Source organism: Numida meleagris, chromosome 5, assembly GCF_002078875.1.
Source record: "Numida meleagris isolate 19003 breed g44 Domestic line chromosome 5, NumMel1.0, whole genome shotgun sequence".
NCBI classification, from domain to species: domain Eukaryota; kingdom Metazoa; phylum Chordata; class Aves; order Galliformes; family Numididae; genus Numida; species Numida meleagris.
The window spans coordinates 52410059-52438020 of NC_034413.1; the positions used below are offsets into that span (position 1 = coordinate 52410059).

General features: G+C 36.4%; 1 protein-coding gene across 16 annotated transcripts in view; it reads right to left on the reverse strand.

The window, feature by feature from the left end:
- Positions 1-27962, reverse strand: part of MYO3B (myosin IIIB) — a 231995-nt gene that overhangs the window by 112600 nt on the left and 91433 nt on the right. For all 16 annotated transcript variants that reach the window (XR_002439454.1, XR_002439455.1, XR_002439456.1 and 13 more), the window contains 13 exons: positions 17361-17457; positions 16355-16471; positions 15437-15541; positions 13206-13289; positions 12299-12501; positions 11786-11884; positions 11083-11197; positions 10595-10721; positions 10249-10459; positions 8621-8768; positions 8220-8373; positions 6233-6321; positions 4517-4646 (listed from right to left, as the gene is read on the reverse strand). Coding sequence is in view for 13 of the 16 variants with exons in the window: in XM_021399366.1 (XP_021255041.1) it covers positions 4517-4646; positions 6233-6321; positions 8220-8373; positions 8621-8768; positions 10249-10459; positions 10595-10721; positions 11083-11197; positions 11786-11884; positions 12299-12501; positions 13206-13289; positions 15437-15541; positions 16355-16471; positions 17361-17457 (1679 nt within the window). In the remaining 3 variants the exon portion in view is untranslated. The remainder of the gene's footprint in view (positions 1-4516; positions 4647-6232; positions 6322-8219; positions 8374-8620; positions 8769-10248; positions 10460-10594; positions 10722-11082; positions 11198-11785; positions 11885-12298; positions 12502-13205; positions 13290-15436; positions 15542-16354; positions 16472-17360; positions 17458-27962) is intronic.

Sequence of the window (27962 nt, forward strand, 5' to 3'; positions counted from 1 at the left end):
AGAGCGCAGTAATGTGGTTCCATCAAAAACAGTCAAAGCACTGAAGATTTTAACTGGCCAAGATTTCACCCTGTGCCCAGTAGTTTCCTTTCATGAGACTGAAATAAAAGAAACACTACCCACTTTGAGAAATTGCCAAAGAATGGTGAAAAGTAACTCTACCATGATTTTGCAAAAAGCCCTAGTTCTTGTGTATGTTAGCGTGCATAAAGAAAGCCTGGCACATTTTATCCACATTCTTTCTCTGCATGTGGTCTGTCTGCTCTTTTTTTAAAAAATGGGATATACATTGTTTATCATTAATTTTTGTCTGAGGGCTCTATGTAGGGCAGGAGATGCAAAGGCACAAAGAAAACAAACCATAAGTCAATACTGAGGAAGGGAAGTGACCTTTAAGCAGGTTAATTCTAATTAATTTGTTTTTGAAAAAAAATCTATTTTCCTTAATCTTTGGATGAAAATTCTCCCTTGTTAAAATATCCTAACACTATGGTGAAGGTTGTAAAAACCTTCACGCCAGTTCTCTCTAGCTCATGTATCTAAAGACTATGAACAAGATGAGTTTATTAACCCTGCATGATATATAAATTGTACACTCTGATTGTGTGCGCAATACCCAATACTACTAAAATTATCAGAGGTGATGTTGCTATATCAGTTCTGGTACTCAGCTCTGTTTAATCTACACAGCCAAGCCCAGTGCCTACACAGCCCCAGAACTGGGACAGAAATGCTTCTGTGGCGTCTCTACTCTGGGGGTGGAAGGCTGGAGTATTTTTCTTTTCCTCCCTGCAGGTGGCAAATCTCCCCCCATCTCTCCAGAAACGATCTAAGGTAGAACAGAGTCACTGCGACAAAAGCTCTAAAGGTGTGTGAATTTTCAAGGGGGAAAAAGCCTGCAGGGATTGTGTTTCAAAAGTAGAGAATGATGTGCTGCAACTTTTCTGAGATGAACACCCTCTCCTGCACCCTTCCTCTCTCCCCACAATCAGATCAGTTGGGGAACATAAAGTAAGAGCAAAAAGTGGAGGAGGAAGCTACGGTCACAAAAACTCCAGTGGTTTTAAAAACCTCAAGCACTCTAATGGTATCAGCATTTAAACGTGATACTGCAAAAATTCTTAAGTATTAGAACAGGGAGTCAAATGATCTGACTCTTCACTACTACCAGTAGTGAATGTACCAGGCCTCTCCTTAATCTTTTCAGTTAAACCCGCTTCTCTTTCAAGTGGACTCTTTTATAGATTGCATGATTTCTTTTCTCTCTAATGCATTAGCTGTGGCAGCAATAAACCAACATTACAAACAGGAATGCCTTATGAATGGAAACATGCATATTCAACTGTAGTTGTGGTAGACTTTTTTAAACGCTCAGTTTCTCTTTTATATTTGGAGTAAATTTTATTTTAGCTTTAGAATATACAGAATCCTCAGCACTAAAAAACTGTGCTTGTAGAAAAAGTGAGAAATACAGCAGCAGTTGAGAGAACTGAGAGGTTAAATAATAGTATATTCATTCAGGTCCCTAGAAAGTACAAACACTCCAAACTGCGCTGAATGCACCTAAGTTTCCACTGAAGGAAGAAAAAACAAGCTGGGCGATCTACAAAATTAATCCCGGAATGTTTGATTTAAGTTCTGGCATCTATATCACTAATTCTGTGCTCTTTTAACCATAAATCACTATTACAAATGTGCATTTAAAGTTCTGCTGTTAATTTCTGGCCTTTTAAACTACACATTCTGCTACTGTGAAACAGAAGCATTTGTTAAGAGGGGATAAGTACGTTTGATAAATTACAGGGATTAACATGATCTTAAATTAGTAAAAGAATTTAGTCTTTTTAATATTTATTTTCTTGCAGCTGCTCAGTTTTTGACAGTGGAAGACATGACAGTTATATAAATATACTTCAAACGGAAGATCTTCCTGGGGTGGGAAAGGCATCTTTTTGTTCTTACTGGTATTTAAGAACTACATTTCAGTGATTGGCAGACCCGCGTTAATAGTTTCAAATTCCCTCTTGCTTCTGGGATAGCACCATCTAGTGACTCTTACACATATTGGAGAGAGCTGCTTGGCAAAAACCATGTACACTGCAAATTCCAGAGCTAGTTGCAAGCAGATGTGAGAATGTGCTGTCACTCATCTTCAAACAAAACACCAGAGATACTGGCAGAAGGCTCGTTTCAAGTCAGGGTTACCTGGAGGGATGCAATATGGCTTCCATGTAAATTATTAACTTTCACATCAGTCAGTAATCAACAAAAAGCTGAAGAAAATTGTATCAAGATCATGCATCTTAATCTGTCTGTTTTCTGGCTTTAGAAATAAAGTACATATTGAGTGGAGGGAAGAAGGCTTAGAGGCAAGGGTAGAGCGTGATGGGAAATTTACACAGTGACTACTCTTTTGTTTACAAAATCTTCTTCGTAGAAAGTTAAGTGAATAGCATTACCTTTCTTCACTATGCAGAGATGAAGCAGCACTGCCAGTGATACCCTCTCTGCTCAGCCAAACCTCTCATTTATCTTGCAAGGTGCCAAAACTAAACCTGGCAACGATCTGATTTCAGAACACAGAGGCCCCAAAACAGGATGTGGGTGCCAATTATATTAGACAGCTGGAAAAAATTGAGCAAAATCACAAAGACTTTCAAAGAATAGCAATGACCTAAGAGACATAAGTTATTTTTATAACACCACGCGCGGGAACACATGCATAATGATTTTTACCAGGATGTCCTGTACTGACTTGACAGAAATACAGACAACACTCAACTTGTTGCTTGTACTCCACGAAAGGGTAAACTTTCTATTAGGGGAAGTAGAAACCACCCTATTCATTTAAGTAGGAAATAAGGAACATAAGAAAAGAAGAAGTGGAAATACACCAATGTGGTGAACATACATTGCTGCAATGAGAAGTATTTTCTTACTGAGCCTTTTATGCATCTTGGGCAAAATTCTCAGTTTAGTGTTGCTGTCACTGACATCATCTCTAGAAAGCCAGAGGCAGATAAACATGCAAAATTTACAATAATTGTGACTGATAACTCGGAGAAAGCACCTAATCTGTTTCATTCTGACAACAGCTCCAAGGTAGGAAATGGCTGGTAAAGAGGGAGGTGAGGCACATTTGACCCAACGTGAGCTTTCTTTTTGGCTTTGCTTGCTCCACCCAGCATAATAAATTCTTTTTACCAGTCTTTATTAAGGACTCAAATGTCAGAAGAAATAGACTCAAAGATTTGTGTTTCCTACTGAGGCAATAAACAATCCTACTCTACCTTAAACTACATCTTCCTTCATCTAAGCTTGTCACAGCTGAAAGGAGAAGCAGATTCCTTAGTGGATTCTCACCTCTCCGGGACCTCTAAAATTGTAACTTGAAGGGAAGTAATCCAGAGCCTTCTGATTACAGGAAAAGAACAGAGTAGTAGGAATCTATCCTATGTAGAATATAAACAGATATTTTGCTATCAGTTACACATGTACAAAGAATGTTCCTATATCTGGGTTCCTCCAGATGTTCTTTTTCTATGTAGAAGTCTCAGGATAGGTTAAGGACAATACCAGAGGCTGTGACTGGACTACCAAGTTTCCAGAAATCACAGACAGATATGCTGCACCGGCACTGAATTGTACCTACAGCCTATACACAGTGAGACTACACACCACTACCTAGTGCACGTATATTTATTTCTACCCAGAATATTTTTCATAGAAATACAACCATCACACTTGCTTATATTGCATCAGACCAAAATAATTTTTCAATATAATGCAATGCATTCTATTTGAATTATTCCTTATTGTTACATCTTCTTCTTATTAATTATGAAGAAAGACCTTTAAGAACATGGAAAGCATTGACTGACATTTTTAATGTGTACATTTCTTGTTTCGTTGGCATGTATACTGCATTTATACCTGTCACTAGTATTCTGGCATCGATGCACAGAGAAAGCAAATTTTATCTCATGGTTTTATTTAGCCACAGATTTGTGCACTATTAAGTAAGTCAGTGTCAACAAGCTTAAGATAAACGGAATTAATGAATCCTAGCAGATTAGTATGCATACTTCAAAATTTGTAAGACACTTTTTTATGTACTGCACCTATGAATCTAAACAGATGAGTATTATCTCCAAACTAACAACCTACGTTACATGATTTAGAAATTGTAAGAAGTGCTACACAAGAATCTATCAACTGAACTTAAGTTAGCAAAGGACAAAAAACCAAGACACATTCTCATTCTGCTTTCAAAATGAGTTCCATACAGTCTCCCTTTCTCTTGAACAGTGGATGAATCTTGCCTCCTGGGTTGATGGCCACATACGTATTAAAAAAATATATCAATACTACTATTATTTAACATTTTAGATATCTAGGAAACTTTCAACAGCAGAAAGAGCTGAAAAGCAGAGTTTTGTCCAGAAAAAAACTAGATTTTCAAAGGAGGACGTAGCTGAAAATGTTGCAAAGTAAGTAAAGCTGTTGCAGAAAGTACCTGTTTTAGTTAACGGGCTAGAAAACAGCTGCTGTAGAAGTTTGTTCTCTGAAGTCCTCAACACCACCACTACATCAGCAGGAAGAGTGTCTCTATTCTTCTCAAGAAAAGCAGAGGCATCATATAATACCTAGCACGGGAAATAGCATCAGATATGTTGCCAAAAAGTGTTCCCAAAAAATAACATGTTTTTTAAAGTGCAAACAGTCAAGATGACCTCTTCGACCAGTTAGTTCAGCGCTGACAAGCCAGTGAATTATCTGCAAAGGACTTAGAAGTGTACAGCTAACACAGAGTCTTCAACATGTGAACCATATTAAAAACAAACCAAAACATCTGTATTAATCATATGTCACTTCAGATCAAATTGGGTTTTAGTCACATTATATTACGCTTTGTCACATCAAACTGTGGGATGCATGAAGTAATATAGCAGAGATACCTCATTAAAGCTTAAGTTGACAGTTTACATCTGAAATAAGAAATGGTTCTCAGGGAGTCAAATTTTATTTGTTGCCTGCAACAAACTGATCTGAAACAGGAGTAAATTTCAGATGTAGATTGTTGTCAAGAGGTCTGTTAAACGGGCTTCTTAATACTTCCAAAATGTCAGTAGGAAAAGTAAACATTCATCATTTCTTTCCACATGCTAGGGCACAATAGTTTTGATTCTATCTAATACTTCAGTAGACAATTTTATTTTCCTTTTTAAAAATTATTTTTCTTATCTTTCATAGACATTAATGCCTGGCTATTTGTAATCATATAAGAATCTGTTAAATTTTCCTTAATCTTTTTTTTTCTTTAAAAAAGCTGCTCTAATATTTAAACTGGTTTTATTATTACCAGCAATATTCCTTCCTAGCCTAAAACACTGGAGTCCATGAGTTTCCAGAGAAACTGAGTGTTCTGCTCCATGACTAGTCAGTAATGCTTTTATGACTTGGCCATTTGGGGACAAAGAATTTATTAAACTTGTGTGAAATGTTCCAGTTATTCTTAACAGGCCAGAAAGCTGGACCAAGTTTATTAGAGCATATCATAACATTTTTGACTCTTTATAATGAGCCATAGAACAGACTTTACTAATAACTAAATAAAACATTGTTATTTTATTTTCACTTTGTTTGTGAATGAAGATTTGCACCTGAATTCACAAGCAAAACTCATGTTACATGAAACAATTGAACAATCATTCCCATATAAAGTAATAGGTGAACTGCTGAGAACAAGGTTGATGCTGTGGAGTATAGAAAGTTATCTGTGTTAGCAAAAATTACACCAGTAAGTCTTTCCAATGCTCTCTGCAGGATTTTAAGTTCTATTGAAGACACTGTTATACACTGCCTTTACATATACATATAAATATACATATGGTCACATACAGAACGACTGTGGCGTTCACACAATGTTAAAAATTGTGTAGCCTGTACAGGTTCCAGAGTTGTTCCTTTAAAAAACATCATAGTCGTGGTGTTTCTGGTGCCAGAATTCTTTCAGAACAAAAGGTGGCTTCTGTCCATCTAATTTCTAATAGAGTGCTAAGGATAGGTTCTAGAATGGACTGCGTCACACAGAAACTTTATCATAGATTCTATGTTTCTGTAAACTTCATCATTTTGTCTATTAAAGTGAGGAAAAGGCAATAACCCTGGTTGAAACAGATAATGACCACAACACTATGATTTTAACTAAATAAAAATCACATGACCTCACCTTTCCAGCATAGTGCTGAATACCAAATGACAGTTCCACTCCTTTTGGTCTCCAGAAGTATTTGCATCGTAAGTTATCTTCAAATTTATCTAAACATTTGAGAAGTGAAGTTGATAAAAATGAATTACAGTGGTTAAGTAAAATCTCCATCCTAATTAAGGCTTGCTTCCTGCTCAAGAACCCAGAACTACTGTAAGGACATCTACTGTCAGATTACCCAGTAATAACTATGTGCCATCTTCATGCTTTCTTCCAAGCTGCTGCTAGTGGATGGAATAACTCATTCAAAACTAGCCCAGCAATAACGTACTTCAAATCTCTGTTCTTGCACAGTTTTGTGCATGGGAAACTATTAAACAGCTGGGGTCAGTGAGAGGGAATGAGGATTTCTCATATTTTGTATTGAAATTTCTTTATATATATATATACACACATATAAATATGTACGCGTACATACATGTATGTGTACAAATTTGGAGGTGGGTTTATTTCAACTGTGCGCATTCAGATCTGTGCATAGACCTGGCCTAAGTGGTTATTTCTATTTTTCCTGTCTTCCTTTCCGCATTTATTTTGCTCTGTGCATCAAGATTTAAATATATGTCAATGTTTTCAGGTCAGGACCGTCTTCCACTTGCCTTTGTATGCCTACAGGAAAAAAAAAAAAAAAAGGCTTCTCTCCAAAATCTTTCTGCTTCTTGTGATATACCTCTGAAGAGCTGACAGAAAAAGAAATTAGTGCTGATACTGTAAAACTTGCTATTGTATTTCTTTATCTGTACATGCAACTAGAGATCCAAGGCCAGAATCAATTGATAAAATTATCCGTCACTTTGTGTGGGTCAGACAATACTACAAAAATATTTTTTTTCTGATGTTATAAACCATTAGCGTTTTATTTTCTATTAATTTTCTTTCTGCGTTATCTTTCTATTAATGTTTAACCAAGCTTGAGAATCTTTCTATTTAAAGCAAAAAGAATTAAGCTCAGAATTTTGGCAGGTTGCAGGGCAGGAGAGGGGGCAGACTTTGAGGTGGGAGGGTGGGAATTAGTGATGGTCTGGCACATCTAGAGTGGGCAAAATATCTCAGTTGCTGTCTCCTTGACACTTTGAAAGTGCAAGTTCAATATTTGAGATTAACAGTTTTATAGGATCCACAGGGAGGCTCACAGTTTTAGTACACAAATAAGAACTGGAATGAAACCACAGCATTCATTCTGTCTTTGGCCTCATTTCAAGTTGCAGCCCAGAAGTGAAAAATCTTGTGCATATATCATGCAATTTACCTGGCAGTTGTAATTTTTCTCTGAGTGTTTGAATCCCTGCTACAACATCCGATTGAACAAACTGAAATTCTGTTACGTACCACAGGGAAAAATGAAGTTCTAGTAAATAAAAGCAGGACAACATTTTTAAACATAGCATGCACTACATGTTTTAAAGTTTGTGCCAAGATTTGTTAAGACATACATAAACTATGCATGAAGGAAGGGAAATATTCAGCCAGATGGCACACAAGAAATAACACACACTTTCTATTTATGATGAGATAATCTGCAGTGAAGTAATATTTTCTAATTGGATAAACATGGGCCTGCAATCCTGGGAGATCTTAGCTTTACTCTCAACACTAATGATAACTCACAGGGTGGTCCTAGACACACGTTCTGCAATGTCTCAGCCTTCCCTTTTAAATGCTGATAAAAGTCTCTTGATGTACCTCACATACAGGGACAAGACAGAGGTTATTTTCTTAAAACACTGAAGACAAGCCCTTGACACAAGATATGTAAAATAACTTTTGCAATGTAAAAAACATGTGAGGCATAGAAGCACAGTGAAGCGCAATGAAAAACATACTCAAACTGTCAAACAAAATGGCATGGCCTCAGTACGACAATTACGCTAGAAAAGCTTAAGTAAAAATACCGCACCATGCTCTCAAAATACATGAATTGTTTGCCAGGATTTTTGTTTGCTCATACCAACTAACGTTAGGTCTGTTGCCTGAGGAAATCGACTTTCTTCATCCAGTAGAGAAAGGAGACCCATGGGTTTCTGGAGGAACATATCTAGAAGTGGACGGTTGTCCTCATACTCCACTGCAGCAGCATCAATTCCCTCGTTCTGATATTCAATCTGCAAAGTCACCAAAGTTTTAATATTGAACCAGTAAAATCAAAACCATTTCCACATTTATGATGCATGGGAATACTCTATAGGCCCCATCAACATTATTTACAAAACAGCTACAACTATGCTGAAAGATGTGATCATTACTTACATTTAAATTCCACAACCATTTTATAGTTTATAATGTATTTTTGAATATGATCTATGGGTCAAGATGGCTGACTCAGCTAGACTTCATGAGAGCTGAATTTACCTGTTCAAGTGCAAAAATATGTTGATTGAAATAAAACTGGATCTGCTCATTAGCAATATTTATGCACAGCTGTTCAAAGGAATTTCTTGCGAAGTTCTCGAATCCAAATATATCTAGTATACCAACATTCATCCCATTTTCAGTATTGCTGCATGTGAAAAGTCAAAAAAGATTCAGTATGGGCAACATCTAGTTAAGATCAAAATAAACATGGTAACTAAGGTTGCACAATCAATTCAATTTGCTGCAAAAACAGAAGAAAAAAAGTGTATTTGAATTTATAACAATTTGTGCATTTGTTGAGAATCCTAACACTTTGGTTTTCCATTTGTCTTTTACAAATTGCCATGAAGAAGAAAAAGAGAATCATAACTACTTAATAACAGACTTCAGAAATGTATTAAAATAAGTGGTTTCAGTAAGCAGATCCCGACCCAAGCCTACTGACAGCTCCTCCAGGTAGATGAAAGGTGCCAAGCTCTACTAGTATGTTTTTGCTACACCCAGACAGCAAGGCAATTACCAAATCTGCTGCTGCTACAGCAGGATTCTTAAAAGGCCATGTGTTAGCTTGCTAGCTTATTTATACTCATACCACAGTCATCACTGGAAACGCAAGAGCGGATTGCGTTTCTGCATGGTATAATAAAGTGCCAAGTAGGGATCTCCAAGCTATCTCACAAGAAAAAGCACAGCCTATTAACTTGGTGCCTCGGCACAGTTATATTAATAATGCAGTACATAGGTTCATTCACAGCCTGCCTGTACACAATACCACATTCTGTCATGTAGACATGCTCTGAAAGGGAGAATATTGTATGCTAAACTTCTCCTCACTTTGGCTTCTGCCTAAAACAAAGAGATTCAGATTACAGTCAGAAATAGCAACTGTTTATATTCAGTGCAATGAAGAGGAACTGGAGGTCGAAAAACTCCCAAGATACCTTTCTCTATCTTGGTGCTGTCAAGGATGAGTGAAATATCTCTAGTGGAATTCAGAACTAGCATCTTTAAGTTATATTTGCAATAATTATTCCACATATTATATGTCCTACTACAGTACTGTTTCCCTCCATGCATTCTCCAGTCTCCCAGCATGGAAGCAGAAGTACTGTAGTTAGTAAAAACATTTTGACATCACCTAAGGGGTTCACTTATTTTTAGAAATCTCTACAGCTGCTTGAAAAGAGCAAAGCGACTGGATCATTACCTGACAATGAAAACACTATTGATTACAACCCAATCTGTATTTATTACTAATTAACAATGGCAGAAGTACTGGAAGGACTGTGAAAACATACTAATGTTTTCAGCGTACTGCAAATACTGACTGGCCATTGGTATGATTTTAATGTTCTCTACATACGAAGAACCTTTTTAAAGAATTTTACATAATTTTAATGATCTAGTTTCCAATGACTTCAGTAGCTAAATTCCACTCAGCTCTTTAAGAGTGTTGGGTTAATGTCCTGGAAACAGAATTCAGTATCACAGCATGAAAGCCATTTTGAAGCCTTAGCCAAAATAAACACAGCATCTCTTCTGCAAAATCAAAAATATACAAATGGATGAACCCATCAAAGACATACACACAGTAAATACAAATGATTCAGTGATGTGTAACTTGCCATATATTTTTATCTGGCTGAAGCAGCGTATTAATACGATTTACGATCCAGCTGAAGAGTCGACCATAAAGTGCTTTAGACATGGCATCTCGCACGTCAGCTGCTTTGTCCACAGTGTTTGTTCGGATAATAGTCTCCCCTCGTGTTACAACACAGTGGGAGGTTAGGGCCTCTTGCAGTTCTTCTGACCCAATACTTAGTAGTGCAGCAGCTAAAAGACAGTATAGAAAATACACATAAATTATGACATGGAAATCACTAGCATTGCCTGTTACCACAAGTTACAGATTCTCACAAATACAGTCCAATGCCATTTGTAGAGCTGACCATGTTAAAATTTATTTACCATTATCTAAGGCTTCTGGGTTTGGAACTTCACTTTTATCTGTTTGGTGTTGTGAAGAAATGGCAGCAAACTCAATGTTTCCAGTATTTAAGATTCCAGTCAGAATTCTGTACACTGAGTACACTTCCTGTCAAAATGACAAAAAGTACTCTTAAGGAATCCAATTAAATATGTACATCAAATTTCATTTATGAAAGAAAAAGGTGAGCATTGTGATTAAAGTTTGCAGATTCCTTGCAGAAGGAAGCTCTTATTTACACATAAAAAGATTCTATAGAACTGTGAATGGACTTGCCTAACTACAAACGGAGACCTCTAGCTGGTCCTGGCTTCCAGGTGTGTAGCTTTACTTTCATAATTCATTTATATTAGAAGAGAGATTCTGTGGCATGCTGTGTATTCACAGAGCCAAATGGCAGCCTGAGCACAAGCAGCACTGGAGGTTGTTTTAAAAAGGTCAGTAATGGTTTAGCAACTGGATATCTTACTTCATCAGTGAATCCTATAATTCTAAAGCAATGCTGAATTGCTTCGAATTGTCTTCCATAGGAATCCTTGGTAACAATATCGTGCATTACTCTTCCAGTTTCATTATCAATGTATCTAAAGAGAGTGAAAGAAAGCACTAAGTAGGTGATACGTCAGTACAACCTACAGTGACTGTAATGCAACTACACCATTAATTGGAAAAAAAAATTATTTGTATATCTTTCAATTAAATATTTTGGTACTAGTTCATAAGACGTTTTTGTTTCTGTTGCACTTACTCTTGCTTACTCTTTGTTAATAATCTGTTCATAGTGTAACCAACATTTTACCCACACGCTCTCACCCAATATAGAATCATATAGATCAGGTGCTCTCCAGGTACAAATATCAATTAAAAAACACAACTTCAAAAAATATTTGGAGTTCTTGTACTGCAAGAAAGCACAAGGTGATTGTCCTAATCTAAACGTATGATAAAATATTTATATAGTAATGAGAATGATTTTTCCTTCTCCCTAAATGGTTCAAGTTTTTAATAGAAATAATGTAATTCCTTACTGTCCATCCTTTTGTTTGCTTGGGAGGATTAAAAAGAAGATCCTTAAGGGATGTAGAATGATTACAACAATTAAAGGCATCGTACTGAAAGCTAGAGCTGATCAATAGGTAATTAAGTAGTTAAAACATGTAAGTGATAGTTACCTAGGAGGCTTTTTTTCAGGAAGTCTGTATTCAGAAAGTTTCTTCTGATGATAAAGGCCAGCATAAATATAATAAAATATATGGAAATTTTTCTCTCCCCTAGAAACAAAAAAGTATGTCTATAAAGCATGTATATTTGCAGTATCTTGTACAAGGTAAAAACAAAAGTCCTTATCATGAGCTCACTGAGATAGGTAGCAAATAATCAGGGCCAACAATAGGGGAGATAGGTAGCAAATGATTAGGGCCAATAATAGTGGAAGCCCAACTATAACTATTTCAGCTGCAAAACACAGAAAACCCACATAATCACATTATTCCTCCAAAAAAATAGAGCAAGTCTGGCTTTTGTTCCAAAATAACCAAACTATTCTTGTCATTAATAGTACTGTACAAAGGATTATTGCTTCAGCAGGAGACACTATTGGAAGCACTTAAATAGAAGTTTTTAGGGAATTAAACAGAATCTAAACATTACAAAAATGTGAAAGGACAGATGATTAGTACACCTACACAGCCTGTTTTATAACCCTTGATTTTTCAAGAAGATACTCAGAAATCTTTGCCCCCATTACAGCTCCTGTGGGTGTAAACATCATTTCCAGATATTTTCCAAAGCGACTTGAGTTGTCGTTGATGGCAGTGCAGGCATTCCCAAATGCTTCAACCAGAGGATTCACCTGAAGAATTTTCTCACGCAAAGCACGGTTATTGGCCTTGACAGAACAGATATAAATCAGAAGGACCATTAAAAGAATATATTGCCTACTCACAATCCAATCCCTGCTTAAGAAGCATAATATCCCATTATCACATTCTTATGGAGTTAGATACTCCATTAACCTTCCTATCTATATAATAAGGCCATACACAGAAAGGGAAATCACCTACAGGTAAGGAAAACCATATTCTTCCTTCTCCACAACTGTTTTATCTCTGAAGCTTCATATAATTTAGTTAAAGCACCAAAGACATCAAAAACTGAACAAAAAGAATATTACTTAAGACAGAAATCATACTACTACATATACTTGTTAACCTTACACACTTGATTTTCACACTATTTTGCAGTAGTAGCATTACTAGTAACATTTAAGAGTGTAAGAGCTTGTAAGATCAGAGCCAAAGCAAGATCTGTTATTTTTTATTGTACACATGAACAATGTTATAGGTCATTAACACTGCAGATAACTACTGGAGCTGGACATTTGGAATTTGTCACTTTCTCCTACACTGAATGGCTTGGCACATGCCATACTTTAATGGCATGATTCAGTACTCACAAATGCTTGATTAATCTGTCCCTGACTCAAGTGGGATAATTCACAAGAACAGTTTTAAGTATTAAACATTTAATAAAGTGGAAATATTAGGGAGTGGGGAGAATTTATTCATAGTTTTACATGATTGCTAGAAATACCTTTCCCAAGAAGGTCAAGTGTTGGACGATCAAATGGGCACTTTCTGTCTTTCCAGCACCACTTTCCCCACTGATGATAATGCACTGAAAATACAAACAAAACAGTAAGTGCACAGTTCACCACATGGTCGATAAATAGGTTTTCATCTGTTTCTGCTCCTATCTGTTACTTAATGTTTAGTACCAAAACTGTAAAATATCTTAGGAGTCAACTCTCTCAACTCCTTTCTGAAAGGTCATCATTCCTTTATTCCATAGATAACTAAAATTGGGGTTTGGAACTAGATGATCTTTGAGGTCCCTTCCAACCAAAGCTATTCTATGATTCTATAAAATGTACCTTGCAATGCCTGACAGAAATGGGTGTTCATGAGGTGGAGCAAGTGAAATTCTAAGCTCTAAGACGTACAAAGGAGTGACCTTATCTACAAAGCTAATCCATGCTACGCACATACAACCTTGTAAAAATCAGAAGATTGCCACACCTAGTTGATATGACTTAATTACAGTGCATCTGAGCTCATTTCATTGAGTTCATATAAATTAACTGAAAACCAAGGTAAGGCTGTATTTAATACACTCACCAAAAGTCTGCTCCTGGCACTAAAAACTATCATAAGGTTTGCTGCTCCATAGAGATCATCACGTAGGTGATGCTGATATTCAGACTAAAACAACAAACTGTCATCTAAACAATTCAGAAAAATATGCATATGTTCATTGGGTGATTCTGGGAGAACATATCCATATTCTTCTTGATTTTGGCAGACTCTGTATAATACATGACATTTTATAGGTTTTCCAAAGGCTTACAGACCCAGGAATTAGCTTGAAATTACTTGCGTTATACAGTGAACATACCAGATTTTGCTCGGAAAAGAGACAAAGTCTTACAATACTTGATACAGTGATGACTGATACAGAACTAAGCTTTGTGAAAAGGTTTGAACGGGATAACAGTTCTCTAGAGAACATTTTTTATGCTCCTAGAGAAAGATTATCCATTATTCCCTCTCCAGCCTGGAATATATGGAGGAATTTCAGCTGTTTTTTTTTTTTAATCAAATTTTTTTCTGCTTCTTGGTAACAAATAACACAACAATAGATTTATATGTTTGTGTTACCTAAAATTGTCTTAATTTACCTTAAAAGAGGAGTCACGTACAACAGTTTATGCAATTTAAAGCCCATGAGTTCCTGTAGAACTCATACTGGCCAGAACATGACTTGAGATTCCCCAGAAATGTTAGACCTGAAGTCAATTTTCAGGCTTCAAAAGAAATTACAAGGGAAGGCTGAATGGATAAACAAGCAGAATAAACACATTTTTGGTCTAGCTACACCAGGCATCTAGTGCATTTTTACCTGAAGAATGTGCATAACTGCTCAGTTAATGGAGATAAATATAATCCTGCAGTATTTTGCAAATAGCAAACTATACAAGCTAGCAGGCATGCCTGGATGCCTGCAAGTAATTATTAGCTATCTTTGCATAAAGGTTTAGATCTAAATGCAAATTACTTCCTAAGAAGGTAGGAAGGATATATAACGTTAAAGATCTAAAAGTTAGCCTGATGTACTGATGACAAAATTGATTTTTCTCTCCAGATAACAATATATGAAATAATTATTAGGCCCCATTACTCATGTACATACAACACATCACATTACAAAGAGTGCAAAATTACAGAATATACTTTGAAGAATATAATAAAAAGGAATCTAACTTCTGCAGCAAAATATTTCATTCTCATTAAAATAAATGCAAGATGTGCGTACTCATTACATTCCTTGCTTGCTCATTACATTGCTTGCTACTTTATTCAATGGAAGAGCAGTTCCAACTTTGTTAACCCGCTAAAGTATTGAGACTCCCCTATTTTACATAGGTATAAGTGATTACAATATCTAGAGCAAGACAGGCTAGAATCGAAGTGTAGTGCAACAGCCTGTGACTGGTGTCAACTACCAGCAATTCATGGGCATCCAGGAAACTATAAGGTTAGGCAGCACTTCTATTTGATCTACTTAACCTTGTATATAATCTTTTATGCTACTACGTCCTCTTCAAAAGTCCCAAACCCAACTAGATTTTGCTGGTTTTCGTATATAGGAATAAAAGACTTACTGAAAAAATATCTCAGAGTACAACATAATAGAACGTTAGCCACATTTATAGCACAGTGACACTATGATTAATGCGAAATCAAAAATACAGTGAATATTTTTACCTGATCTTTGCTGAACGCCACCATATTTTGGTAGGCAGCATCTGCAGAGGCAAATATGTGGGGGGGATTGGATGAACGCTTCATACCATGGTAAAGCTTGGAGAACTAGATTATGAAAAAAACACAACAATCAAGATACACAATTTAACAGTACAATTAGGATCTGAAAAGGAGAATAGTGACTATCTTCTGCCTGCTAACCCAGAAGGAAGGTAGTTGCCTGTTCTACTACAAAATTCTGACTGAAGAGTGGTAATTCTTGGCATTGCCCACATTGAAATGCATTTCAATATTTCTTTTACAAGATGGTGAGGAGACCTGTATCACAAGGAAAAGAATTTCAAACCAAAGCATTTAAGCAGGGAAATATCCATATTGTACCAAAGAAACTGCAAAGATAAAAGTGAAGTTGGAATCTAGTTCCTCTGCCTGCAGCCCTGATTTAGATACCCATGGAGACGAAGATTTATGGCTCCACCACTCTTCATATTCAGAGAGAATTAAGTTGTTTCTTTCTTTACAGCATTCGATTCTCTCATTTCTTTTAAGCCACAACTGATAGCACAGAACATGTAATAACCAGTCAGTACAATTGTTTAGAAAGCAACAGACTCAGCATGAGGTAGTTCATATAACCATCTTCTGTTTCCCAGAAGAAAGCCCTAGATGCCAGACAAGAGGAACAGCTGTGGCTGGGGCAATCTTCAGCCCGCCTGTGGAATTTGTGTCACCAAGCAGATAGCACTTAAATCGAACAGGACTAAATTGGAAGTAAAAATAGAATACAATTTGTAGACACAATTTTTTGGAAGGAAAGACTGCGGTTTAATCTGCACTCCCACCATCTAAGTATTTTAGCCAGTAGTGTTAATACAAAATGTAAAGCAAGTACTGTCCACATCTTCGAGTTTCTCTTACCTGCGGAGAGTAAATGCTGAGATTCTGGAAAGGGTTTAAGGCTATTAAAATATCTCCAACATATGTATAAATTTGTAAGTCAGCATAGCGTTTCTGCAGCTGATGGATAATTGTATCCTGAGAATATTAGAAAAAAATTGATCGTTAAGAAGTATTTTCCCAGTCAATAAGATTTTTGTAAATATACTGAAAACATCAATAAGAGGTATGTACAATAAGTGTTACTAATTATTTCTCAAGCACCAACATCACAAAATTAAAAAAATATTTTCAAACTTTTCACTAATGCCATAAATCTAAGTTAAATAGCACATCCTACTACCAGATTAATATGTATTCTATTACATCAGTTCAAGAAGTAAACTTCCTGAAGATAAAATGGCCATGCAGATTGTTTCTGCACTTCACAGTACATTTCCATTTAATTTTTTATTTGACCATGAAACAAGAATAGTAATTTTTCAATGATTAATTTTTTACCAGTAGTAAGAGTTTGTTTTAAATGGGATGCTAAAATAATGCACAATTATGTCTTTTTCTTACTGGCATGCAAGTTAAGGATTCTCAGAAAAAAAAGTTACAGATACTCTGCACATAGGTGATATAATGAAATATGCAGCTGATGTTGTTTTACCATGTTTTACTCAGAAGCTGTAGATGTGTTACTCAATGTACATTCATCAGTTTTAGAAAAGTCACTTCAATCTACACCTTCATGACTAAACTTTCCATTTTAGGAAACTCAGAAAATATTTTAAACTAGTACCACTCGTATTTAAACTCCTCCACAAAATAGGATTCACTTCTTTTGTTTTTACGTTATTAAATAAACTATTACTAAAGAAATGGTCATAGCAGATAAATTATGAGACAATTCCTTTTCCACACTGAAACAAAAGATTCCAAGAAGAAACACTTCTCATTATGTTAAAAGAAGCCTCAAGAGCAAAAACAGGGAAAATGTGAGGCAGAGTGATTGGAAACTGATGCTCAAACAACACAGTACCTCATCAAGGACTTCTAGATTTACCAGATCATCATCTAGAGAGTACTTGTCAGCTCCATCCACATGGTAGGGTCTTCTGGTATGTATTCGTTCATGCCTGGAAGTTTAACAGAGCATCGGTGTTACAAAACTTTATTGAATACAGCAAACACTATGAGGCAACAGAAAGTCATGGGTGAGTTTTTGCCACACAGAAAACTTAGGCATGCTCTCTGAAATGCATATTGTTTACTCGAAATATTCTTTCATAAATGCAATACATCAGCTTGCTGTGCAATGTAATATTCCTCTTTTCTCACTCAATATATACAACCCTGATCTATTTATCAATGCTCATAGACGAAGATCTATTTGTAGACTTACTGCTTCACACTCATACAGAAAAATATTTTAAAAACCTCATTTTCCTTCTTGCCATAAGTTAATTAACCACCACTCTGTTTAATTAAATCTTTCTCCTATGTACCCAGCCTGTAGTTTTGTCATCTAATGAAGTTGCAAGTAGAAGAAAATCCTCCTGTACCTTGGTGTACAAGACGCTTCCCCAGATGACCCTAGATCTGGTCCAGAACATTTTTGAACCACAGCTGCCATCAGATTCTAAATTGTGTGGATGTTCAGTCAGCTTGTCTTCAGAGATTTAAGCCACACAATAAGTAGCAGAGACAAACTGTCACATAACCCCTTTATAATCAGATTACGCTGAAGGAAGCTTTGAAATTGCTGTGTATATGTTTTTAAAGTGTCTATATTGTTGAAACAAGGACAAATCAAGAGGGTGTGATATGTTTTCCATCGAGGGGGTGAAATATGAGTGCTGTAAGCACAAGTAGGCTTTTCTTTACAACAAACATAATCAAAGCATAGTAGGAGGACACCCACCGAGATACAGTCTGCATCCTGCTGAGTAACATTTAGCACTGATGCTCAATGACAGTCCTGACAGATTGTTTCTGCATTAGTTGCCACGTAGAAAGTAGGAATCACATGATCATACATCCAGAAACAATGCTAAACATTAGATCAAAGAATAATAGAATGATACTGTGATGTAGCAGGAAATACTCTTTACCTGTAACATTGAAGGGTGAGATGAACATGTAGCAGGTCTTTTTTTCTTTAATCATATCTTCATGTACTCATGGAATTGTTTAGAAAATGAGCATCGAGGCTCTTGCTATTTGTCCTTTTATGTGCACTTCTACATTTGAACCTAGATTTCATTCAGTAAATAGACTGTTTTCATACCCAAGAGCTATTAAACCATCATGTACAAAAGAGTTATTGCTTGGTAAGTGTCTAAGAATTAGGAAAGTGAAGAGTGTTATGTGTTAACTGATAATTGTCAACTGTATTTAAAGATCCTCATTACTTATGTCCATTTTTATTCATATCTCCTTATTTTCTTTTGGTTACTCCTTGAGTTCTGGATAACTATTCTATAATAGCTTATTTGAATTTTAATTAAATAGAACTGTTTTGTCAGCTAACAAAAATAAAATACAGAGACCACGGCAGGTGTTGTTAACAGTCCCACTTATATTTTACATCCTACATTTCCAAACAGAAATAGTTGTCTCCTTGATGTACATATGAAGAAATGAAGGAAGGAGAACACAAAGGTACTATTAAAAAAAAAAAAAAAGTGGTTATTAGTTGGCTGCATGGAGGTAGTTGAATTTGTTCAAAGTTCCATTCAGTTAATTCTTCCATTTTCAGATTTTTGTTATGTACTTACTACATTCAAGAACATCACACTTTGCTGATGAGCTAAATCCTCGAGGGAGCAGAACTGTATGTAAGTGGCCTAATGTACTACTGTTTTTCTAATTGTTGTTTCCATTTTAAAAAAGAATTCAACCTCTTACTTCACAACTGCGAAAAATGCTGTTATAAACAATGCAAACTATTTAGAGATGGGAGCAACTGTCAGTCCAAAAATGAAGCAAATATTTTAACAGTTGCTTGCCTTCATAACCACAATATTAAATTGCAACAAGTTGCAAGTATTGATTTCTCTATCAGAGGTGTAGGGATGTAGGGAGGAGGGGTGCATTTAAACCTAAGCATCTCTAATTGCACAATGGCTTTGCAAACTAATCTGTTATCTGATTGTGTATTAAACTCCTGCTGTTTGTTCTCCTTAAGTGATAAACAAATCAATACTGTCATTGGAAAGGTTTTGTTTTGTTGTTGTTTTTAACTCTGTGTAAATAAATAATTTAGGAAACTAGCCTAGTCAAATATGTAAAACAGATGCCTTTTGTGCACACACTTCTTTATGCTTAACTCATTTCCCTAAGAACATGATTAGGAAGAGGATATTAGGAGTATAACATCACATTAGCTTCAAATCTCCTGCTGGCCTCATCAGTTTTCTACTGACCCTAAGACCCACTGATATATTGACAGAGTGGGAAGGAGGAATACAGACAGTAAACTTTTATTATTTTCACAATTTTACATCAGAAGTACACTCTACTGTTGAAGTATTTTCAAAACAATTATTTCTTAAAAAGCAGAAAGGAACATTTATAAGTGGGGAAATGATTGTAGTTTTTGGGTATTTTTTCTTCAACAGTACAAATGATCAGCCTTTTTTTCAGTTATCCTTAGAATCACAGAATGGCTTAGGTTGGAAGGGACCTTAAAATCATCTAGTTCCAATCTTCTTGCCATGGGCAAATTCTAGGTAGAAGGCGAACTGAAGGTGTTACATAACAGGAATGTTCTGAGTCGTATCTTGTAGGATTTACTCTCTTCATTGCAAACGTGCCATAAAGGGCTAGTCACTCAAGGTACCTAACTTTGTAAAATACAGGGATTTATTCCAGAATTCTAGTGATGAGCACTTGAAAAAGGCTCTGTCCTCCTAAACATTTTCGCTTTGCCTTTTTATCAGGCAAGAAGAGCTAGAAAGGAGAGAGTTTTCTCAGCATTTGGAGGAGGAGCAAGCAGTGCTACTCCTACTGGATGTCATAGCAGTCATAGTAATATAAGTGCACTGTAAATAACTGTATGCTAATACAATCAAGCTGATGACGGGGAAGGAAAAGCAAGATGGACTATAGATGCTTCTAGATTGAAAAATCACTTTACCGGTGGGTCCAGGCTGAGGAAGAAGTTAGAGCAGATCATGAATTTTAGTGTTTCTTGGCAAATCTCGCAGTTCTAAGCTCTTCCCCCTCCATCCCTAACATTCTTTACAAACAGTGCCTTTACTTTGACATTTTTATGCTGGTAAGCATTTGTTTACTGTTTTTCTAGGACTCACAGTGAAAAACTTTCTATATTAGCTCTTCTTTACATTATTGCCAATTTTAAAATGAGTCGCAACCAAATTGAGATTTAAAAGAAAAATACTCAACACAATGATTACCACAAGCAGTGGTGAATATGCTGTTTTCACACATAGAAGCACAGCCTATTCCCTGCGCATTGTGAAGAGTAAATCTTGCTCCTGTACATTAAGTTTCAGCCTGGAGTAAGTTGCTGAAGAAAGGTCAGAAAAGAAACATGGACATAGCCTTAATTATGTGAATACAAATGCTGTAGCTATAACATCTGTGTAAACTCCAGAAAAAGGTTGTATACTGTAGTCAGGTCAAGGACTGTTTTTGAGGACCATGATTGCTTTGAATTTTTTTTCCCAAAGTTTTTAACTCAGTCATCTGGTATTCATACAGATGAAGACTTGAAGTATAGCATTTGCCCCACATTAAATCCTGTGTGTACAGCATTTTACAATCAGACGACTATTTCTGGTCCTGTTTCTCTTGTTTTCTTGGAGTCCAAAGGAAGTTACTGGCTGAATGCAATTGAGTTCCTTGCAATTAATTGCTTTCAAACCTAAATGTGAACTGGCAGAGAAGCTAGATATCTAGTTTTAAGATTTACTTCCTTGGATGGACTGCTGCTGCAATCCAGCTGGCTGACAGGAGCGGTGAAGCTGCTAAGCCACCAGTCACATCCTCTAATATCTAACGAAGTATCCTGAAACCTACCTGCCCTTCCCAAACTACTACATTAGTAGTATCCATCTACTGTTTAGTTTTCTCATTCTCTTTTCCTTCCTGCCTCCCCTCCTTTTTTTTTTTTTTTTTTTCCATTTTACTTCCTTTTTTCCAGGCTTCTTCAAGTTTGAGCCTTCCTGATGTACAAATTTTGCATCTCCTTTAAAATGCCAGGATTCATGGCTGTCTGTTCCCTATTACAGCGACACATTGACCCAACATGACCCAGGACAGTGAACTCTTTATTGTCTACAGTATACTCGTTAAAAAAGACCTTATCTACCCAAACAGTGAAATTCTTTCATTATTTAAAAAACTGAAACCAGAGATTAGTAAAAGACCTTTTCTTGCTTGTTTCTATGAAGAAACTTATTTACAGAGTAACATAATCTACCAGACTGTAGGTTAACATCCGAGAGAAGAGTAAGCCATGTCTGGAGTTGGCCTCTTCAAAACTGCTAATTGGGAAACAGCCATTTTGAACCATATTACCAAAACCATTTGATACTACATCACCATTAAATTTCAAACATAAAATCAGTTATAGGAATTTCAGGCCAGGAGTCATCAATCTCTTGAGGAAATATAAAAGACCATAGCTTTGCTCAGCTTCAGCTCTGTGGCATTTGGTAGAGAGGGATAACAAAATGAAGGTAAATGGCAGCTGATAATTAAGTATATTTCTTATCTCAAAATTATTATAAACTTATCTGCTATTTTGTATAGCTGCTCCACATTTGCTATCCCTAAAGAACAGATGGATCTACAAATGAGACATAACCTGCACCTATACTAGAACTAATATCAATCATAACATAATATTCATGTTCTAAGTTGGAAAATCCTACAATCGATCCTCTAAAGCTCCATTACCTCATTTTCAAACCTCCATGTAAAAGTTTTCAATAACAACAGTTTCCAAAATTTTGAAAGATGGCCTGTAAGAACAGGAAAACTTTTAGAATGTATTCTGTAAATAACCTTCCTCCCTGCTTGAAATTCTAAGCTTTTAATCATGTGTTTTCTTTCTAGATGTTCTGCTTCTCCACCAAAGTCAAAAGACATTTAAGAGAGCTACTGCTACATTTGAATTCCTCCATCTCAGAAACTGCTGGGATTTTGCTTTTTTAGATTTTCATATGATTGCTATACTCCGTAGAGCAATCTGTTACTTTAAGATTGTTCATAAATCAGTAACATCTTAACTGCTGTATATACAAGAAAAAATACAGACCACTGCCATTCATTTCATTTACTTTTACTGATGGCCAGTATTTTTCAAACATTCAGTTAAACATTAAAAATTCTCCAGTTTTCCACTACTTCTATTCACAAGTCACTAAAATATTTAATATTTAAAATTCAGAATTTGTATTTCATTTGGAATTTATATTTACAATGGAATGAAATGGAATGTTTACTTTTTAGGAAGGTCTTTCTACAGGATTCAAGATTTTATGATCCTAATAAATGCAAGGTTTCCCTTTTAAATGCTTCCATTGCAAGTTCTATGATATTTTTAAATATTACTCATGGAACTTTATATATTTCTTTGCTTAAAAGGCCTCCAAAATGTTGGAATTTATTTTTCCAGATTTTTAAACACTGAACCAGCTGCCAGCTTTACTAGTTTTGGATTAAATCCTGACAAGCACAAAAAGATAAGGGATAATATTTTACTACATTTAGAAATAAACTCCAGAAAACAAGTCCATTTTTTTTCAGTGCATTTTGCCAATGTAGTCAGCACAAGGAGTCATTTAACATTTAGGAAAACTAGGAAACAAACTAAACCCCTTCTGGCTACCTCCTTCAGCAGGCTGGCAACCAGCCTGGCTGCTAGAATTGCTTGTGCTATGAATCAAAAAGGCAACTGATCTTAATAAATGAGTTCAAAAGTCTGAAAGACATCTGGAAAGTGAGTAGTTCTCTCTTACAATCTCCCTTAATGGATTATCTAACACATCAAAATACTGTTTAACAAAAATATAATCTACACAGAGCAAGTGTTTACTGCTGAGTGAGAATTAACAATACCTACAATCTAATGTATATTTGCTTAGAGTCTTCCCATACTAGGGCAAAAGGAATGTCAGAAAAAAACAATTAGAGCTTCAGGTGTTACATGTTTCTCCTTGTTAATAGCTTTTCAGTGACCAAAGCTATAGTACTGCTTCACATAACAAGTCAAAGATAAAACCCTTGTCTCAGATAAACCGTTATTTAGTTTTATAGGAATAATGCATGAAGTTATTTACTGCCATTTCATAAACAGAGAAGCAGGGATATATCAAGAGAAAATGACATAACAGATGTTACGCAGTAATTTAGAGAGATGATGAGGAATAAAACAATTATTTCAATCCTATACCACAATTTTGCATTATAATTCAGTGGGTACCTAAACATTCTTGATATTTTAGTAGCACACAGTTACACTCATCTCTGACTTGACGAGCTTATCCCTAGAACACAGCAAGATCCATATCCACTTGTGCACACTTCTCTACTTTGCTAGTACAGAATTAACCACAAAGTCTTTATTAACCCTCATTTATTATTACCGTACCTTAAACATTTTTATAACTCTGCTTACGACTCCTGACCGAGGTTTGCAAGTTTTGTTATCCACACTTTACTGTAACTCAATTCACTGCTACATGAGCTACAAGTCTTCAGGAACAAATCATATCTCTTGTGCTTGCAATGTTATTATGCACATGAGGATGCTACTTGAATAACCTGAAAGCAATTCACAGTATTCATGTGAATCCAGGATGGGTAAAGGAAAAGAAAAAAAACAGGCAAAAATTGAGAGATAGCCTCAGACATCACCTTCTCTGATTTTAAGAAATGCTTCCTGCCAAGAGGCAACTATATATCGATGGCAGTAAGAAAGCTCTGGCTCCCAAAATGTGCTGCAAATCAACATCCGTGTGTTAAAAAGCAATCACGTATTTCATGTCAGAACAGACAAGAAAGAAAAATTCCAAGTTGCTGGAGGAAATTATATTTGAAGTAGTGTTCTGATATACTAACCTCTTTATTTATTAGGAATGAAGAAAATCATATAAAATAGAATTAATTGACTATTTAACACTGGATATACTTTTAAAAATAAAACTTCATCTATCTTCTTCTGTAGCATTTCTATATAATGAAAACAATATTACTTTTCATAACTATATTGCATAAGATATAATTGCTAGATCATTTTAATACTCTATTAATTAGCTTTTATGATCAAGTACTGTTAGAAACTAGTCAAAGCAAACACGCTGACTTTTTTTATAAAAGGGTTATGCAAATGTGACACAGGACCATCACAGATTTCCCTCCTGAGAGTATTAGAAAGATGCAATGAGAATTGGAGCACTGCTACTGATATTTCAGCTTCACTCAAGACAATGGCAAAACTAAAGGATTTCAGTCTAAAAGATGCTAACAGTTGAAAAAAAGCTTTTTCCTCATTATGTGTGTGGAAAGAAGCGTGTACTTGCTTGGTTTTCTGAAACATGGCACCCACTTTCACAGGAATACGTCATATCCGCATCTCACTGATAAGAATAGTTCAGAGAAAAATATAGCTGATGGAAAAGTTTCAAAACATCTTTTTCATTAAAATAGCAGAAGCAAGTGTCAATGCTATTTTTCATTTTAAAAGACCATGCCTTACACTAGCATACACTTTTAATTATTTCTCACATAAAGGAAATAGAGTGTGAAACTCTCTAGTAAGTTACCTCATGGCAAAGGGAGGTGGCAAAATATTTGTTTATCAGAAAAGAAAAAATTGATGACAACAAATGTGCACATTTAGCAGGCTTTTCTGTGCTCAGCAAAGAGCCCCTCAAGTTCTACTGTACGAAGATCTGTGCTAAATTCTGCCTAGCTATTCCATGCTCAATGAAGTTTATAAATTAAATATGAAAGAAACTGAATTAAGGAGAAGCTTCAGGCTGTGACTCCAGAAGTCATGCCATACAATTCTGCTGAATGGTGACAGCTTGTTTCTTTCTATGCCTCTCATTCCTTATTTCTGGTCATATGAGATAAAGCCTCTTCTACTTCAACTAAATTAGCTGAGGAGCCCTTCTCTGCAGTCACTAACACAGTAGAAAGTCATCTGTGTTTTTCTGCCGGCTTAGTTTCTTCTTCTACTTTATAAGCTCCAGTCCAGGAGGTTTTGACAACTGTTAGAGTTGAAATGAAAAGAGCATCAGGAGGTTGTTCCTGGGAGCTGCGGTAGAATGGAAGAAGTAAGCCAGTTCTTTCCTTTTCAGTAGCAGTGAACTGCCAGAACAGCTCCCCACATCTCTCCATCATACCCTTAGAACACTGATGAGAAACGTGAGCTGTGATCTAGAACTCTTTGCCAAATAATTTTTGCCAGGTCCCCTTTCTGAGTGCTGTATTCTTCCCCACTCTCTTGCACCAGCATCCTCATTTCTACAAACCTTCAGTGAGCCAAATAGACTCACCAAACCAGAAGAAAAACAGTCTTGATTTTCTTTGGTTTTGCCAGGTTGGCTTTCTCTGCTCATTTTGTGAACTCAGTGAACTCCCTGGGATGTCAGACAAGCCCAACAGTTACTGGAAAGTAGGATTTGACAAGGACCTAAGCCCATTTGTGGACTCATGCTTTGAGTTAAAATCACTAACGCATTTCAGAACAGGTCTTTTGGCTACAGCAACAGGAAGTAAATTCACAGCACTGATAAAGGTTTCCTTAGAGCAGATGGAATTGCCTCCTTGACATAAACTATTACCCTTATAGGATATTCTAGGCCAAAGTGAGCAAGTCTGTGCTAGGAGAGATTCAAATGAGATTAACACAGAGCTATGACGCACTCAGTACATCCTAAAGCTTCATGGTAAGTATAATCACTCAGAGCTCAGAGTGAAACATCCTACCAGCACTCTGATGCCAGAACACTGTGGACTGGGAAATAAACCTGAACAGACTTGCTTGGAAGCTGGAAAGTGGCTTAGAGATACCTTTGTACCTCCTTTCACTGCATTAATTAGATTTCGTGTTTAGGTGCCTACTTAGATCTTTATGCACATATTGTTTTAAAATAGTTAATAATAACAATAAATTTTAAAAAGTGCTTTTAGAGGCTATTTGTCTGTAGTGGCATGTTGTGAAAAAAATTAAATGAATTACTGTACTTGTAATGTAAGTTAAGAATAAATCTGTCAAAGCTAGAAAGCTGACTGGTTGCTCAGATTAGATCCAGTTACGCACACAGTGCAATCACACCTTTGCGTATAGCATGCTAATGCCACAAAAGTAACTGCCACTTAAACTGCCTGAACATGTGTTATGGTTTTGTGATTTTTTGTTGTCGGTATTCCACATCATTACATCATGTAAGGTACGGGCAGTTAAAGAGTTAATTCCCTGATTACTGCAAACTACCTTTTTTGGTGTGGCCCTCTGAGGGGAGGGGAGGAGGTGCACTCCCCAGGGGTCTTTGCGTTAGAGGGGGTGGTGAAGCCGCGTGGGAGACGGGGAGGGGGGGGGGTCTGTTCGTTCCTGCCCGGCGGAGAAAGCACGTGGTCCTCCTGCAGTTTACTGTGTAAGATTTTCAGCCTGTAAACTCTCTAATATAATTCTACTAGCCTCATTTTGATATATTTAGTAAAGTTGGTTGTTCCTCCTCAGATTGGTGCCGCTGTTTTTTTTTTTTTTTTCTTTTTCCCTCTTTCCCTTTGTCCTCCCAGGTTGCGGCTCCGCGGCTTCTCTGTCGCTTTAGCCACCGGACCGCCCGGGGGCTGGCCCTTACCGCCGGCAATTTTTTTTTTCCTTTTCCTTCCTCTTTTTTCTCGTTTTTTTTCTTTCGGGCCTGTTCCCCTTGTCACGGACGCAGACCCTTAGATAATACCGTGACAACATGTACATCACTTGGCAAGGGAAAAGTGACTATATTCCCTATCTGCTCAAATATTTTCTCACAGAGAATGGTGTGGTTAGAAAAGAGGTGGATCACATCAATCTAACTGAAAGGTTTGGTACCTTTTGTACCTGATATGAACTACTTCCCCTTCCGAAGCCTAACCAGCTCCCTATACTAGCAGATCAATAATGCAAGTGACATTTTCTGTGAGTTTACTACACTGAACTAGCAAGACTCACCAAGGAATCATGTGAATACCAGAGCCCACTTTAGGCAAGGAGTGGTATTGATCAGCTGAGAGTGAAGTTGAAGAAATAAGGCGAAGACAAAAAATAAGGGAGAACCACTCCTGTCAGTGGTAAAAAGCTGTTAAATCAGGTTGGTACATCTGGTCTAACCATAAGCTTCATTTTCATTCTCCTGATTTCATCTAGTACCCATTGATATTTTTTCCCTCCATCTCACTGCCCCCTTCTCCTTCACAGATTGTGGAAAAATAACATGAATCATAGTCAAGCACAGTCCTTCAAGCTCTCTAAATCAGTAATACTGATTTTCTAGCCTTCAGTCTTGCTCTCAGCACAATGATCTTAAGTGATACCCCAAAATAGACGTAACAAGGATGGTTCAACTGGAAAGAGAATCCTATAAATAAATTTTTAAAAGCACAAGTGCTGAGTCAGTAAAGC